Source organism: Enhydra lutris, unplaced genomic scaffold, assembly GCF_002288905.1.
Source record: "Enhydra lutris kenyoni isolate GAN:26980312 unplaced genomic scaffold, ASM228890v2 scaffoldscaffold46, whole genome shotgun sequence".
NCBI classification, from domain to species: domain Eukaryota; kingdom Metazoa; phylum Chordata; class Mammalia; order Carnivora; family Mustelidae; genus Enhydra; species Enhydra lutris.
Genome location: NW_019154130.1, coordinates 6849604 through 6865774, shown reverse-complemented (window position 1 = coordinate 6865774; position 16171 = coordinate 6849604). Strand labels below are relative to the sequence as shown.

At 40.4% G+C, this 16171-nt stretch overlaps 1 protein-coding gene across 3 annotated transcripts in view; it reads left to right on the top strand.

Annotated features, from left to right (window-relative positions):
• LOC111156354 (anaphase promoting complex subunit 7) overlaps nt 1-16041 on the top strand; it is a 23895-nt gene extending 7854 nt beyond the window's left edge. For 2 of the 3 annotated variants that reach the window (XM_022517143.1, XM_022517146.1), the window contains 9 exons: nt 2232-2351; nt 5582-5693; nt 6125-6278; nt 7006-7148; nt 9006-9123; nt 9650-9846; nt 12517-12741; nt 13413-13563; nt 15172-16041. In XM_022517143.1, coding sequence (XP_022372851.1) covers nt 2232-2351; nt 5582-5693; nt 6125-6278; nt 7006-7148; nt 9006-9123; nt 9650-9846; nt 12517-12741; nt 13413-13563; nt 15172-15361 — 1410 coding nt within the window. In that variant the 3' untranslated portion in view covers nt 15362-16041. Of the gene's footprint in view, nt 1-2231; nt 2352-5581; nt 5694-6124; nt 6279-7005; nt 7149-9005; nt 9124-9649; nt 9847-12516; nt 12742-13412; nt 14146-15171 lie in introns of those variants that run through there. The other variant, XM_022517145.1, reaches the window with a different exon arrangement.
• The last annotated feature ends 130 nt before the right edge of the window (nt 16042-16171 follow it).

Here is a 16171-nt window from a genome sequence, read left to right as displayed (position 1 = left end):
GGGGCTCGATCCCAGGACCCTGAGATCATGACCTGAGCCGAAGGCAGAGGCTTTAACCCACTGAGCCACCCAGGCGCCCCCCCGAGTTGCTCTATTTTTAAAGCCTCTAGATTTTCATCTTGTTGTCTCTTTCTGTAAACCTTTGTTTTTTATTGTTAAAGAGTTGATTGCCAGGATTTTGTTTTATTTATTTTATTTTTTTTAATTTTATTTTATTTCATTTTTTTAAAGATTTTATTTATTTATTTGACAGAGAGAGAGATCACAAGCAGGCAGGGAGGCAGGCAGAGAGAGGAGGAAGCAGGCTCTCCGCAGAGCAGAGAGCCCGATGCGGGGCTTCATCCCAGGACGCTGGGATCATGACCTGAGCCGAAGGCAGAGGCTTTAACCCACTGAGCCACCCAGGTGCCCCATTGTTTATTTTATTTTTAAAATTTATTTGTTTGAGAGAGAGAGAGTCAGAGGGAGACAAGCAGATTTCCCACTGAGCAGCAAGCCTGGTGCTGGACTCTCTCCCAGGACCCTGAGGTCATGACCTGAGCCGAAATCAAGAGTCAGACTCTTAGCCGACTGAGCCACCTAGGCGCCCCTATTTTATGTTTTCAAAGTAATCTGTATGCCCAATGTGGGGCTCAAACTCACAACCTCGAGATGAAGAGTTGCATTCTCCACTGACTGAGCTAATGAGGTCCCCCCAGGATTTTCTGTTTTCTGGCACTGAATGGATGTCATGTATATTATCCACATAGGGTCATTCATAGAAGTAGTTAACTTTAGATTTTTTTTTTGTTTGTTTGTTTTTAAGATTATTTATTTATTTATTTATTTGACAGACAGATCACAAGTAGGCAGAGAGGCAGGCAGAGAGAGAAGGAAGCAGGCTCCCTGCTGAGCAGAGAGCCCGATGCGGGGCTCGATCCCAGAACCCTGGGATCATGACCTGAGCTGAAGGCAGAGGCTTTAACCCACTGAGCCACCCAGGCGCCCCATAACTTTAGAGTTTTCAGTATGCCAAGCACCATGCTAAACCCTTTATGTTAATTAAATATATTTAATCTTTAAGGAATTTTTTTGACCTCACATTTTTAAATTTTTTTTTTAAAGTTTTTGTTTTAATTCCGGTTAGTTACCTTTACAGTATCATATTAGTTTCAGGTATACAGTAAGTAATTCAACACTTGCATACATCACCCTGTTCTCATCCAGACTTAATGCTCATTGCCTATTTAACCCATTCCCTCACCTCTCTCCCCTCTAGTAATTATCAGTTCTCTATAATTAATCTTTAAGGAATTTTTTAAAAAATTAAGACACAGTGTCATAAAATTAACAATTCCAGAACATTTTTATCACCCTGGAAAATTCCCATGCCTGTTACCTCCTCTGTAACTTGCCTCTGGGAATCACTAGCCCCTCTGTCTCTATGGATTTTTATGTTCTGGTCATTTTGTATGAATGGAATCATAAATATGTGACCTTTTGTGTCTGGTTTCTTTTACTTTAGTATAATGTTTTCAAATTTGATCCATGTTATAGCATGACTCAGTTCTTTGTTCTTTCCTTTTTATTGCCAGGTAATACTCCATTTGTATGGGGATGCCTGGGTGGCTTAGTCAGCTAAGCATCTGCCTTTGGCTCAGGTTATGATCTTAGGGTCCAGGGATCAGGGCTTTAGTTGGACTCCCTACTCAGTGGGGAGTCTGCTTCTCCCTTTCTCTCTGCTCCTTCCCCACCCCCAATTCGTGTTCATTCTTGATCTCAAATAAATAAATCTTTAAAAAAATACAGCATTGTATGGATATGCCATATTTTAGGTATTCTTTAGTTGATGGACATTACTTCCCCCTTTTTGTCTGTCATTATAATGTTGGTATGGACATTTGTGTGCAGGTTTTTTTTGTTTTGTTTTGTTTTGTTTTGTTTTTTGTTTGTTTGTTTGTTTTTTTAAGTAGTCTCCATGCTATGCATGGAACCCAATGTAGGGCTTGAACTCATGACCCTGAGATCAAGACCTGAGCTGAAATCAAGAGTAAGAGGCTTAACTGACGGAGCCACCCAGGTGCCCCAACATTTGTTTGTAGGTTTTTGTGCAGACATAGGTTTTCAGTTCTCTTCGCTGTATGTGCAGGAGCAGAATTCCTGGGTCATATTGTAACTCTATGTATAACATTTTAAAGAACTGCCATACTGTTGAAGTAGTATTTTGAAGAGATGTTTTCATTGCCTCTTAGTGTCTTCCATCTGAAATTGAAGTGAAATACAAAATGGCTGAATGTTATACAATGCTAAAACAAGATAAAGATGCCATTGCTATACTTGATGGAATCCCCTCAAGACAAAGGACTCCCAAAGTAAGTTGAATTAACAATTTGTTACATAATATTCTCCTGCCTGGTCCTTCCAACCCACTTCCTCTGTGTTTTCTCCATGCCTAGGGAGTCCATCTGAACATTTTACTCTTGACTCACTTTGGTCCCCTGTTAATGGAGTGGATGAGGTTCAGAGAGGTAGAATAATTACTTTCTTATGAAACCCTAAAAATTCAGGTGATGAAAATGATAGCTGGAGAAACTACAAGTGTTCTTCATTCTTTGGTATTTCTTACCAGAGGAAATAATAATTTGCAAATGCTTCCAGGTGGCAATGGTTCTTTTTTTTTTTAAAACCTCGTCTTTTGCATGCTGTAGGTATATGCAGATGCACGTACAGCATGATAATGATAATTGATAATGTGAATGAGCTTATCAATCCTTTTGTTTTAAAATCCAAGATTACAAAATCTTTATGTACTTATGTGAAGTGGGATATATATTTGTGTTTGATTTGGCAACATATTACAATCAATAGAACACCTTCTGCTGAAATCAAGAGATCTGGTATCTTGTCTGAGTTTAGCCCATACACGCTGTGAACTGTGTAGTGGGAACTTGGGCAAGTTACCAATCTGAACTTTTACTTTTTTTAATTTATAAAATGAGGTTAATAATACTTTTCTCTGCTGACCTTTGGAAAAATAAATAAGTTCATATGTGAAAGAGTACTTTTTAAAATACTATTCTGTAAGGAGTATCATATTGGGTATCTTTGATTACAGTTTGAGTCCAAACAGTGTTTTGAGACAAACAGTGAGAATCCTTGCTCTTAGTATTGAATTCACATCAGTAGTTAATACTCTAACATATGCTCTCATGTCGCCTGCCTTCCTCACTTCATTAAAGACCCATTCGGTGCAACTTGTGCTTAACAGTGAATTTTATATGTAAGATGTCTCTGTACCTCCTCCTGCCCTTAAAAGGAGCCCAAGCAGTGGTGTATTCGTGTTTTTTCACCTAAGTGTTGCTGAGTTTTAAAGTAACCAGTCAAACGACAAGAATGTGTTTAAGCATCTCCTTATATTGAGAATTTATTTACTATTTTCTGAGTATTTTAAAAACCAAGCTATTTCCTAGTTTATTTTATGCTAGTAAGGACATTTGGAAGCATATTATAGACCAGCCTGTTTCATAATGACCTTGGATGCTATATACTAAGTTGTTTTCTGATACACTATGAAAGATATACCCCAAGTATTATTTTTTTGTGTATGTGTAGAGTGTCTTCCTTTTGGAAGATGCCGTTTTGATTATAAACTTGAATGATGCCTTTTCCTTATCTTATTGGAAATGTACCACAGTTTCCTCAATGACTTGAGGGTGGGGACATTTTTTGAAAATGAGTAATGGCAAATAAACTCAGTTTGTGGTATCCAGCACTTTGGTGTTTAAAGCTGTGTTTTATAAGAGGGACTAGCAGAATCCACATTTGTGAGGAGTACATATCCTTCATTCTGTAGAGCTGTTGTAGCCAGGAACAAACAAAAGATGTGTGCCTCAAACATAAACCTATAATATTTACAGTTTTTCTTTCTTGTCCGTTAGGGAGTTAACTGGCTTCTCAGTCTGTGTAAAGGACAAGGAAGTGAGTCAAAATACGTCTAAATGAACGTCTGTTAATGTATGGTAAACACCACCACACATTTCTTCACATTTTAAAGGAAAATTCCAGTGTGAGATTATATCTTGGTAAATCTTCCAACTTTTAAGAGTAAACATGTCAACATACCATTTCTCACTTATTTTTAAGAAAAAGATGACTGCTTGTGTTTATAACTGATGGAATGTGGCTTTGTGATGTTCCCAAGTAAGGGTCTGTTTTAAAAAGAATTGACTTTCTCATAGGTAGTATTTGACACTCATTTTGAAGTGACAGGTAGTCTAAAGGGAATTTTAATATTTGTTGAGACAGATGGTCTCTTGGTCATAGTTAGTAACAAGCAGTCAAGAAAGGATCTTAAATTTAACCTTTTATTCTTTTCAAGTATTGACACTAATACTGGAGTTTTCCTTTAAGTATTTTCTTTTGCATTTTCAACATAGCCTGAAATGGAAAAGCTGAGGCCAAATAAAGTTTTATTTCTAGTATTTCATTTATTTCATTATTTGAATCATCAGTATGGATTAATGCCATACTAGATTGTTTTATATACTGTAAGTCATAATTAGAGCAGATGTTCTTCATCTTCAGAGCCACTCTTTTGAGTAAAAATCTGGCGTACCAGGCTACAAATAACCGAAGAGATTGGGGATTAGCTTTTTTTGTGTGTCCTCATGTTGATTGCTTCCTTAGGTTAATGATCTGGCAAACACTGCTATGTTTAAGATCTATTAATTTTAAATTGGAATGTTCTTTTTTTTTCTCTCTCTGTACTATTAAGAAGATCATTTACTTTCCCTGTAACTTCTACGTTCTTTGAAACTTTTAGGTTTTCTTAGATTTTCCTTGTTGTGTTTTCAGAAAGGGTTATTTTAGAAGAGCTCTACTGAGTAACAAATTTGAATTGCACTAAAAATGCATTTACTAGATTTAAATGATGTAGCTAATCTCTGGATCATTGTACCTCCAGAGGTCAGTTAGAGTTTGATTTTTGTAGCATCACTTTGATGAGTCAGATAGTACCTGTGGGTCTGTGCTTTCAGTGTTAGAAAGGCTAGAGTCTAGCTGCTAGAATAATTGTCAGAGAGAAGCCAAGTATTTAATTCTGTATCTGTCATTTTCTTTTTGGGGAAAATTCATCTGACTTTTCTTAACAAACTACCTTAGGAATTCCTCATTTTCTTATGTGTTGATATTAATTGCATTTAAATTATGTAAACTTGAGCACTTCTAGGATAATTCATCTTCTGTCTTAAGATCGAAAGAAGCAAGGTAATTAGAATTGTGTAACAATTCTCAAATGAGTATTACTCCCATCTCCAGAGGCAGCATCTTTGGTCCAGATAGTACAGGACCTTTTGGTTGGGTAAGTGAGAGGAATTTGACTTTCCTCTTAGAAATGAGAGGACATAGGAAAAGCGAAGGTAGTGATTTCCTCTGGTTTGAAGAATGGGATTGGTCTTTGTTTATTTCCACAGGGCTGTGGGTAGATTTTCCAGTAAAAAGTAGAATAGTAGCTGGTAATAAAAAATCAGGACTTAATTGATGGTGAGATATTTTCTCTGCAATATACGCTTATCTTACTGTCTTTTGTTTTTGTTTATTACAGATAAACATGATGCTGGCAAACCTCTACAAGAAGGCTGGTCAGGAGCGCCCTTCAGTCACCAGCTATAAGGAAGTGCTGAGGCAGTGCCCATTAGCCCTCGATGCCATACTCGGTACAGATCATTCTCAGTCTATTTCTATGGATTGTTTACTCTCTGAGATGGTAGTTCTCACTCTTAGCTGTACATTAGAATCTGTACATGTAAAGGGCACCTGGCTGGCTCAGTTGGAAGAGCTTGTGACTCTTAATCTCGGGGCATGAGTTGAAGCCCCATGTTGGGTGTAGAGATTACTAAAAAGGTAAATTAAAAAAGAAAATTTTTTTTCATGCCTAACTTCCAGAGAGCAATTCAGTAGACTACTGTTGTCATGTGTTTTTCACAAATCAAGAAATGTTAAATTATGGTGGTTTTGTCATCTGCATCTTGCTTAGAATAGGGAAAAGTGTTACCTTGTAGCCAACGGAAAGAGTAGCCTAATGCTTCTTGCATTGTGGAAGAGGGATGCTAAGCTTCACTTATTTCTCGTTTTTTTGTTGGATTAGGTTTGCTTTCCCTTTCTGTAAAAGGCGCAGAGGTGGCATCGATGACAATGAACGTGATCCAGACTGTGCCTAACTTGGATTGGCTCTCTGTGTGGATCAAAGCATATGCTTTTGTGCACACTGGTGACAACTCGAGAGCAATCAATACCATCTGGTGAGAGCCACAAAGTTAATTCAGTGTTCTTGAGGCCCTTTCCTTTATGGAGGTCTGGTGTAAAATAGAAATTAGCAAAATAGAAATATGAGATGCTTATCTCTCGGTGTTGCAGCCTGTTGTCCTCTGGCTTGGTTTAGTCTTTTAATGTACTTAATGGTCCTAAGGGTAATAATCTGTTCCGAGGACCTGTTAAATGTAAACTTTGACCTAGTTCGGCTCTGTATTTGCAAAAGTGGTAACCCTCGCACAGCCGGCTGCTTTAGTTGTCTTGCTGGAACCTGGAAGAACATCTTTTTGGATGTCCCAGAAGCATAGATGGCAGCATCTGACTTGGGTTGCCTCTTTACGACTGGGGTTTTCTTTCTAGTCAGGTAAAGTCCTAATCCTTGGACTTTGTGTTTTGTGTTATGCAAACTCACTTTTGAATGACATTACATTTAGGACCATATTGTCCTCTGAAAACCTGCAGCTAGAAGGTTCTTTCTAGGTAATGAGAGAGATTTCTGCTTCATTCTATATATTGGCTTTCTTACTGTGTATAACTTTCTTTAAATCAAGCTCAGAATAAGAAAATCTAGTGTATACCATTTGTTTGAAAAGCTTTTTATTATGAAAAATGTCCTATATATACAAAAGAAAATAGTGCTTATATGCCTGTCACCCAGATTCAGAAACTAAGAGGATGCATAATAAATCTTAGGGGTCAATGTTTAATATTTTGAAGTTCACTAGAGAAAAAGTCCTTATTGCGTGATAACGTGGACCTGCTGGGAAGCTTAGCAGATCTGTACTTCAGAGCTGGAGACAATAAAAACTCTGTCCTCAAGTTTGAACAGGCACAGATGTTGGATCCTTATTTGATAAAAGGTAAGTAATTTTTGAGGCATGGTGGAAGTGGCTGCAGAGGGGAAGGTCAGCAAAAAAAAGGGCAGACAATGTAGAATAATATTCTGATACCATTTTTCATAGAAATATTTTGTGAAACTTAGTAGCCTTTTACCTTTTTTTAGATCTGCTACATGTCTCTAACACTTGAGTACTTCCATTTTGAGCATTTGTTTTTGCTTGAACTCAAGCGTCATTTCCAGGCAGATCATTATTTGGCTCTTTTTCTTTTTGGAGGGGTAATAGCCCTTTATGATTTATGAATTTATGATGTGCCTGAGATTTTGGATGGCATCCCCAAAACCATAATATCCTTTTAGGGCATTTAGCTTTACTGTGTCCTTAGTATACTTAAAAGAGAGTAAGTGAACAGGCAATAATAAAGTCATGAGGTGACTAAAGGAAGTGTAATTAATCATTAATTAATCATTGATCTCAAAGATTGTAGCTGAAGGGGTGAGCCATAGGGACTTCAAAGGGATGAGTGTCCAGTGCCGGGCAGTGAGTGACAGGTAGTGGGAAATAAGGTCTGATAGGTAGGCTGGAATCTGCTTATGAAGTCCCAAAAGAGGCCATCAGAAAAATATGGCCTTGTGACAGTTGTTAGTCCTGGAGACTCTTAAGCCATGAGAACTACAGAGCAGGGAGATGAGAGAACAGATCCAGAAATACGCAATTGTTTGCCCGAGGTTTTGAGACCCTCCTGCCCAGTGCTTATTTCTCTTCTTTGAGTTGTCTGTGCCCCTGATGAAAATGGTGTGTTAAACATACTCGTCTGGCAGTAGTTGGCAGCTTGGAGTTGAAAGCTCAGGCCCAAGTTTGAGGCCCAGCAGGGAGTATTGCAGTAATCCTGGCAAGAGAGACATTTTCCTCGGAGTCTGAAGGGATAACAAGGAATGAAGCGGGATGGTGGTAAGAGATGGGTGACAGCAAGCATGGGACCCTTTTTATTGAGAATAAGGAGGGAGTGGGGTAATCTTAAATCATCTGGACTCCAAAAAGAACTAGATTCTTTTTTCTGAAATAGGCTACTTTTTCTGAGACTAACCAGCATATTGAAGTGTGCACCCTGGACTGTATCTAGGTTTCTTGAAAAGAAATTACATGATGCCTTTTTGGGCCCTTTCTGGTTATGAGTTAGGATAACTGTATATCATGTCACAGGTTGTAGGGACAAACAGTTCCCAAAAATATTGGCTTTCAAATTGTGAGTTGTGGATCTTTCTCCTCTGCTTTTTAAACTTCTTAGATATGTTTTGTCTTTTTAATTGTCTTTTTTTTTTTCCCCCTCGGGTCACCTGGGTGGCTCAGTCGGTTAAGCATCTGCCTTTGGCTCAGGTCACGATCCCAGCGTCGTCGGATCAAGTACTGCATCAGGCTCCTTGCTCAGTAGGGAGCCTGCTTCTCCTTCCGCCCGCTGCTCCCCCTGCTCCCCCTTGTTTAAAAAGTCATTTTTTTTTTTAAATTTAAGATTTATCTGTGTATTTTAGAGAGGGAGAGAGAGCCTACAAGCCATAGTGGGGGGCAGAGGGTGAGGGAGAATCTCAAGCAGACTTCCTGCTGAGCGCAGAGCCTCATATGGGGCTTGATCTCACCATCCTGAGACCATGATGCGAGCCGAAATCCGAGAGTCAGACTCACAACTGACTGAGCCACTCAGGCGCCCCTCTAATAGTCGTATCGTAGGAAAGTGGGAATGCTGGTAGGAAGAGCTCATCCTGGTGGAAAGGGCTCAGAACGTGCTGGAGCTGGGGCTTGAGTGGGGGCTCTGATAAATGCTGTTGCTCTTTTAATAAAGGACACCTGCTTTTTTAAAAAAAAAAGACTCTTCCTTTCCAGGAATGGATGTATATGGCTACCTCCTGGCAAGAGAAGGGCGGCTAGAGGACGTGGAGAACCTTGGCTGCCGCCTTTTCAATATTTCTGATCAGCATGCAGAGCCCTGGGTGGTCTCTGGGTATGTTTATGTGTTCTGTCTTCTCTCCAGTTTTCAGTACATTCTTTGGGAAATTGTGGTTCCTCCCAAATAGCATATAGGTTGAAAACACAGGTTTAAGAGATAATCAGAATTCAGATCACATTGACTTGGGACACATTAGTTACTTCACTGAGTCTTTTCGCAGACTTTCATGGGATAGGTGTCCACTGGTGGGATAGTGCATCGTGCTCAGCACTGGAAGCCATCAGCGAACAGGCCAGAAGCTGCTGCTTTGTTATTTACCATGGCTTTACAGATTCTTTGAATATCTCTCCAGATATCAGGTTCTTTCCCATAATTTTTCCCTTCCATATCAGTATTTCCCCTCCAGAATAAATATTTAGATTTTCTTGGTTTTGTCTCCCCCGCCTGCTAATATCTCAGATTAAAGCTGTAAGTGTGCTTTGTAATAAGGGTCATGTAGAGGACCTGTTTGGTTTTGAATGAAGTTTCTTTACCATTTTCTCTCAGGTAATGTTGCCTTTCTTTTTTTTTTTTCCTCCAGGTGTCATAGCTTTTATAGCAAACGCTACTCTCGGGCCCTCTATTTAGGGGCCAAGGCCATTCAGCTGAACAGTAATAGTGTTCAAGCTTTGCTACTTAAGGGAGCAGCACTTAGAAACATGGGCAGAGTCCAAGAAGCAATAATCCACTTTCGGGAGGCTATACGGCTTGCACCTTGTCGCTTAGATTGTTACGAAGGTAAGATGAAAAAGATGAATGGTGTGAATCTGTAGGTGTGTAGCATTAACGCTCAGGTGGAAGATTTTAATTTTTTGTTTTTTTGAGAGAGAGCGGACATGTACTCACTAATTCTGGGGGGAAGGGGCAGAGAGAGAGAGAGAGAGAATCTTAAGCATGCTCCACACCCAGCAAGGGGGCTTGATCTCAGAACCCTGAGATTATGACCTGAGCCAAAATCAAGATTTTTTTTTTTTTTTTTTTTAAGATTTTATTTTTTATTTGACACAGAGAGTGAGAGCGGGAACACAAGCAGGGGGAGTGGGAGAGGTAGATGCAGGCTCCCCACTGAGCAGGGAGCCCAATGCGGGGCTCCATCCCAGGACACTGGGATCATGACCTGAGCCAAAGACAGACGCTTAACGACTGAGCTACCCAGGTGCCCCATCTGAGGGTACTTTTTAAAAATCCTCATGCTACATCACTCCAGTACTACCTAAATCACAATATTGCAGTTGGGAGATGGGCACTGATATTTTTTTGAAGACCCCAGGTAATACCAATGTGTGAACAAGTTTGCATTACGCATTTTAAAAATCATTTAGGACTTTCACTGGACCTTCAGAATTTTTTTTTTTTCATTCCCTTTTCCTGGTTTTTGGTGAAGTAGTTAGGGTTTTTTGATCCTATTTTTATTTCTTAAATATGGCCCACTCCTTAATGTGAGTCTGTGCTGGCACTGTGCTAGATCACTTGGTTATGCCTTTATTCTTTTTTAATAGTTGTTTTACCTCGGCCAGAAATATTACTTAAAGGGTAACTTCATATCCATATGACAGTGTTGGTTGTGGGAACTAGTCAGTTCATTGTGACCTCCTGAGTGGGCACGATCACGGTCAAACTTTGTTTTGTTACGTGCTATTTTAAGTTCATGTGAACTGACCCTAGGAGTTCAGAGGAGCTATGCCAGCTTCAGCAACATTTGGTGACTCAGTCACAGATGTTAAAATAGATCTTATAAGATGCAGTTCCTCCAAAGCATATTTTTGTAAGAATTTAAAAATAAACCCAGGAGTCTAAGAGTGACTTGCTCTTAACAGGAAGGTGAGTTCAGATTTGAGGAAATTTGAAAGTTGGGTAAAGAACGAAATCTGCTTAGATAGAGAACTATGTGTATTGTGGATTTGTTCTTAAAGTATCCCCAGCAAACCATGTTTTTGGTTCCAGATTAAATTTTTGATCCTAAAACTAACTTCTTAGTCTCTCAGCTGCTTTTATCACGCTAATTCCTTTCTACTGCATGCCTGTTTCACAAGAGCCCAGGAGTACAGTTAAATAACGAACTCCACGATGCTTGGAAAGAGTGATGGTTAGAGTCATTGGGAGCAGAGGACCTTCTCCAGGTTCTCCAGATTACGCTCTCTCGTGCTTCTTGCAGCCTCTAGCCAAGCTTCCTTTATTGGTGGAGGCATTGGAGTAGTGAAGAGCATTCCTTCCATTTCCTTCTGAAGCTCCAAGAGGGCCGTTAGCAGGGAAAGAAAACTGCTCAGTAGTTGCAAACAACTATATTCTTTTGTTGTTGTTGTTGTTGTTTTAAATTATTTCTTTATTTGACAGAGAGAGGTCACAAGTAGGCAGAGAGGCAGGCAGTAGGGGAGGGGGCCTGCCCCCTAATGAGCAAGGAGCCTAATGCAGGGCTCGATCCCAGGGCTCTGAGATCATGACCTGAGCTGAAGGCAGAGGCTTAACTCACTGAGCCACCCAGGTGCCCCTAAACAACCATATTCGGAATCCAGCACATTGGCCTGAAGAGTTAGGTAATGTCTGGTTCAGCAACCATAGTGTGCGGCAGATGTGCACAGATGTCATAAATGCTGCTAGGGCGGAGGAGTGCGCAGACAGAATCTGCCGGGGGGGCGTGGGTTTGGGTTTAAGCTGTTTTTCTGTTTTGATGAGAGCTTTGTGTCAAAAAGTACTTCCTCTGTTCTCAAGTTCTTGGCAAGAAGAGTTGAGAGTTGTCTCTGCTTGAAGTGTCCCCGTTGGGCATCTTGTTGTGGGTCGGTAAGAGGCAGAAGCTGCCAGTCTCGGTGTATTTGGTCCATCTGGTAAGCGTTTTCCATCTAGGTTAGGGAAACCCTCAGCAAATGTCTTTTGAGATAACTTTTATGTTTCAAATGAAAACCTGTTCTTTCTCCTTAGGTTGCTCCCTAGGTCCATTAGTAGAAATTACACTAAAATAGTACTTTTGTAGAATTGGACGTTCACTTGGAACTGTCATTTCTCCCACGTAAGCCTAGGACTAGAGGTGACTGAATACAGCCAGAAATTAGTAGCTCATTAAGAGGCAGTGGAGCCATGTGCTTTGTTGTCAGCATCATCTCTGTTTCAAGTAATGATTAAGGTCATGTATATTCCTCTAACATTCAGCTGGGCTGCCTGCCTCCTTTATTTTACTTATGCGTGTTTGTTTCCTTTGCTAACTAAAGGTGCCTTTGCAGTGCATGCAGCCTTTTTCTACATCCCTGAAGTGCTCTGAGGAGGAGCACTTCTTATTCCATCTCCATACTCTCTAATGTCATCAGTTTTCCCCTGGCCTCCCCTTTGTCTGAAGCTTTGCAATTTGGAAGACTGTCAGCGTGGAAGCATTACTTAGAATGGTAGTGTGGTTAAACTTTTTTTAAATTTTTTCAGGTCTCATTGAATGTTACTTGGCTTCCAACAGCATTCGCGAAGCAATGGTAATGGCTAACAACGTTTACAAAACTCTGGGAGCAAATGCACAGACCCTTACCCTTTTAGCCACTGTTTGTCTTGAAGACCCAGTGACACAGGAGAAAGCCAAAACTTTATTAGATAAAGCCCTGACCCAAAGGCCGGATTACATTAAGGCTGTGGTGAAAAAAGCAGAACTACTTAGTAAGTGTATCTTATTTACTTCCCTTCTGTTGTTATTTGTATAAAGCCTGGTTTCATTTGGATTTCCTGGTCCCAGCTGGTTACAGATGACCAGACAGGTGTGTGCCTTTTGTAGCAAGTTTGACCCCATGTGAATTGGTTTATATTTAGCACAATCAAATGTAGATGGTTTAGACTGGCTTGGATTGGCCAAGTGACTCACTTTTTGAGTGGCTCAAACCAGCTATACTTGGTTGGTACCTGTTCAGCTCACTTTGATCTGGTCTTGGTTGTCCTAAACTAGTTTGGGCTGAATAGAACTGGTTTTAGCCAGCTCGAACAATTTCCGACCCATCTGGATTTGCTTATGACTTTCCTTTTTAGTCCTGATTTATGATGAAATCCTGGGTTTGGGCTAGTTTGGTAAATAAAATGCATTTTGGCTTTTTATTTGAACTTAGTTTAAGAGTATAATTTAAAAAATCAGATCTCAGGCTCCACATTTTTTAATGGAATAGGAAGTCATATAAACTTGTTCTTATTTCTTGCCATACCACTATTCTCTTAAGGACATCTACAAAGAGATTATTGGATTTAGATCATTGTTGTGCTTTTGTTTATATGACTTGAGATGGGAGTGTATTTTCAGAATGTTGTGTTAAGTAGGAAAATGAGGATCTTTTTCTTTTCAGGCAGAGAACAGAAATATGAAGATGGAATTGCTTTGCTGAGGAACGCACTAGCTAATCAGAGTGACTGTGTCCTGCATCGGATCCTAGGAGATTTCCTTGTAGCTGTCAATGAGTATCAGGAGGCAATGGACCAATATAGTATAGCACTAAGGTAGGCACTTAGCCTCCCATGGGGGGAAGGCCAATGAGGGGAAGAGGAGGCAGGGAACTATGTGATAGGAGTTCTGGAAACGCTTTTGTGCCCATGGTTGAAAACAGAGTAATAACAGTAATGGTAGAAGAGTTATTTGTGAGTACATAACTTCTAAAAAAAAAAAAAAAATTCATAAAGCATATTATAAGCAACATTAAAGAACTGTTTCACTCATAACCAGCCCATACCACTATATCATCTGTTTTCATTTGTATAGATCATCTTCCTGGCTTTGCCCACACATAAACATATTTTTATAGGGTATATGTAGTATATATTTTATATTCTGCTTTTTCAAATCAAAATATTGTAAGTACTTTCCCATGTTTCTACTTACTGTAGTAACGAACTTAAGCTCTGAAGTTTGAATATTACCTTCACCTGTTATCTTGGGCAAGTTATTAACAAATTTGTCTATATCTACCTTATTAGGTATTAAGTGATTAAATGAGGATTAAATTATTATTCCATGTAAAGCTCTTAGTGCTGTGCCTGGTACATAGTAAATACTAAATAAATAGTGGTATTCTTACTGTTTAATATAGAAGTGATTTTTTTGAGGGTTGTCTGTGTCTGTAAGATTATGGTGAAGGCCTGTCTTTAATCGAGTCTGATCACATCCATTTATTTGTTCAGCACTTGAGCACCTGGCATCTCAGTGACCACTGGGTATGCTGCGATTCTGGGAACTCTGAGTCGCAGGCATGTAGACTGATCAATGTCACGTGCTAAGTGCTTTCATAGTAGTCTGTCGAAGGCAAGGTGGGAGTCCCAAGGGTGGAGAGCCCTGGGTGTGGGTGAGAGTTGTATGGAGGGTTTCAGAGAAGAGGTTACAAATCAATCTGTAGTTATATAAGTAGAGGTGGAATTTGCTAGCGATTGGACACCTCCTGGCCTTGGTGATAATCACAAAGGCTAGAGGAAGAATTGCTTAGAAGCTAAGTAAATAAATGTTCTGGAGACTCTGAACTTCGGGAATTTTGGCAAGTGTAGTGATTCTTAGCTGCTAAACTCACGTGCCCGAGTAGAGGTAGCTTTGGGTCCTGGGGTCTAACCCAGGAGCTGACAGATGTGTTCCATGGTAAGCATGACAATTTTGGTTGACTACTAAAATGCTGATGTGGTTAATTATATCATAAGAACATGAAACAACTTCACTCACAGAAAAATAAGTATTTTTTGTAACTTTGTAGCTTAAAAATCTGATACTGTTAAGAAATTACATTTGAATTTTTCTGTTAATGGTTGTTTGCTGCTTTTTCATTTGTGTTATCTAGTATCTTCCTCTAGCAGAATGCTGGGGTAAGAAGTGTGAAAATTTATAAGAAATACGTGGAGAAAAGTCAAACTGAGATTTCTAAAAATTAGGACAAGACACCTTTTTCACTTCTAGTGGTGGACTCCCTCGATCTCGCCTGTGGAACCAAAGTTGTTCGGAGAGGCCAGGCGTTAGCAGTTTCTCTGTGACTGGGTGGTCATTTCACTGCCGTGCCAGGGAGATGACGCATCAGCCAGCAAGAAGCAAGGCAGAGATTCAGGCCTCTCCTTTGTTTTGTTGTCCCCTAGTTTGGACCCCAATGACCAGAAGTCTCTAGAGGGGATGCAGAAGATGGAGAAGGAGGAGAGTCCCACGGATGCCACTCAGGAGGAGGATGTGGACGACATGGAAGGGAGTGGGGAAGAAGGGGACCTGGAGGGCAGCGACAGTGAGGCGGCCCAGTGGGCTGACCAGGAGCAGTGGTTCGGCATGCAGTGAGGCAGGCGGCAGCTCTGTGGCCACACTGGCCTGCCCTGCTCTGAGCACTTCCGTGGACTGAAGGAGCCCGGAGGAGCCCGTTCTCTGGGAGGACAATGATTCCGCATGTAATTGCAGCAGGGGTTTCTACCCCTTGCTCCATATTTCTAGTAGTGAATTCATTTTTAAAAACTGAGCCTGACCAACCTTCCATATATCTCTATCCTCCCCTGCTCCAGTCAGGGAGGATCGAGTAAGCTCTCTGGGAGGCCTGCAGATGTGCCAGGGCTTCTGGGACAGAGTGCTTTTTATATAACTAATTTCTAAATCTGAAAGCTTGAGGAATAGACAGTTTTGTCTGTGACATTGTGGGTGAGTTTAAAGGAGTGACCTATCACCCAGAGCAAGAGTGTCCTTTCCCATGTCAGACAGCAGCATGGGCTGGCCCTTTCAGAGAGGGTTTCCTGTTCCGGAGATCATCATCCTGAGCTGTCCAAACTTCCCTAGTAACCTTGCTTCCTTCTGCAATGTTAGTAATGCCTTAAGCTGACAGTTGCTATTTTGCAGAACAATTTTCCTATTTGCTAATCTGGTAACTTGCCTATGAGCCTGGGCCGGATCTGAGAAAGGGGTGTGACCTAGAGCATGAACAGAGGCACACCTGGGGTAATTAACTAATAAAACTGTTTTTTGTACAGTAATGGTGTTGGGTTGATCAGAATGGAAGCCCTTTATAGATTCTTATTTTTCTTTTTTTGGGGGGTGGGATTCTCTGATTCCCAATGCTTTGATTCAGCCCCAGAATTATTTGCCATAAATACACTCCCTTTC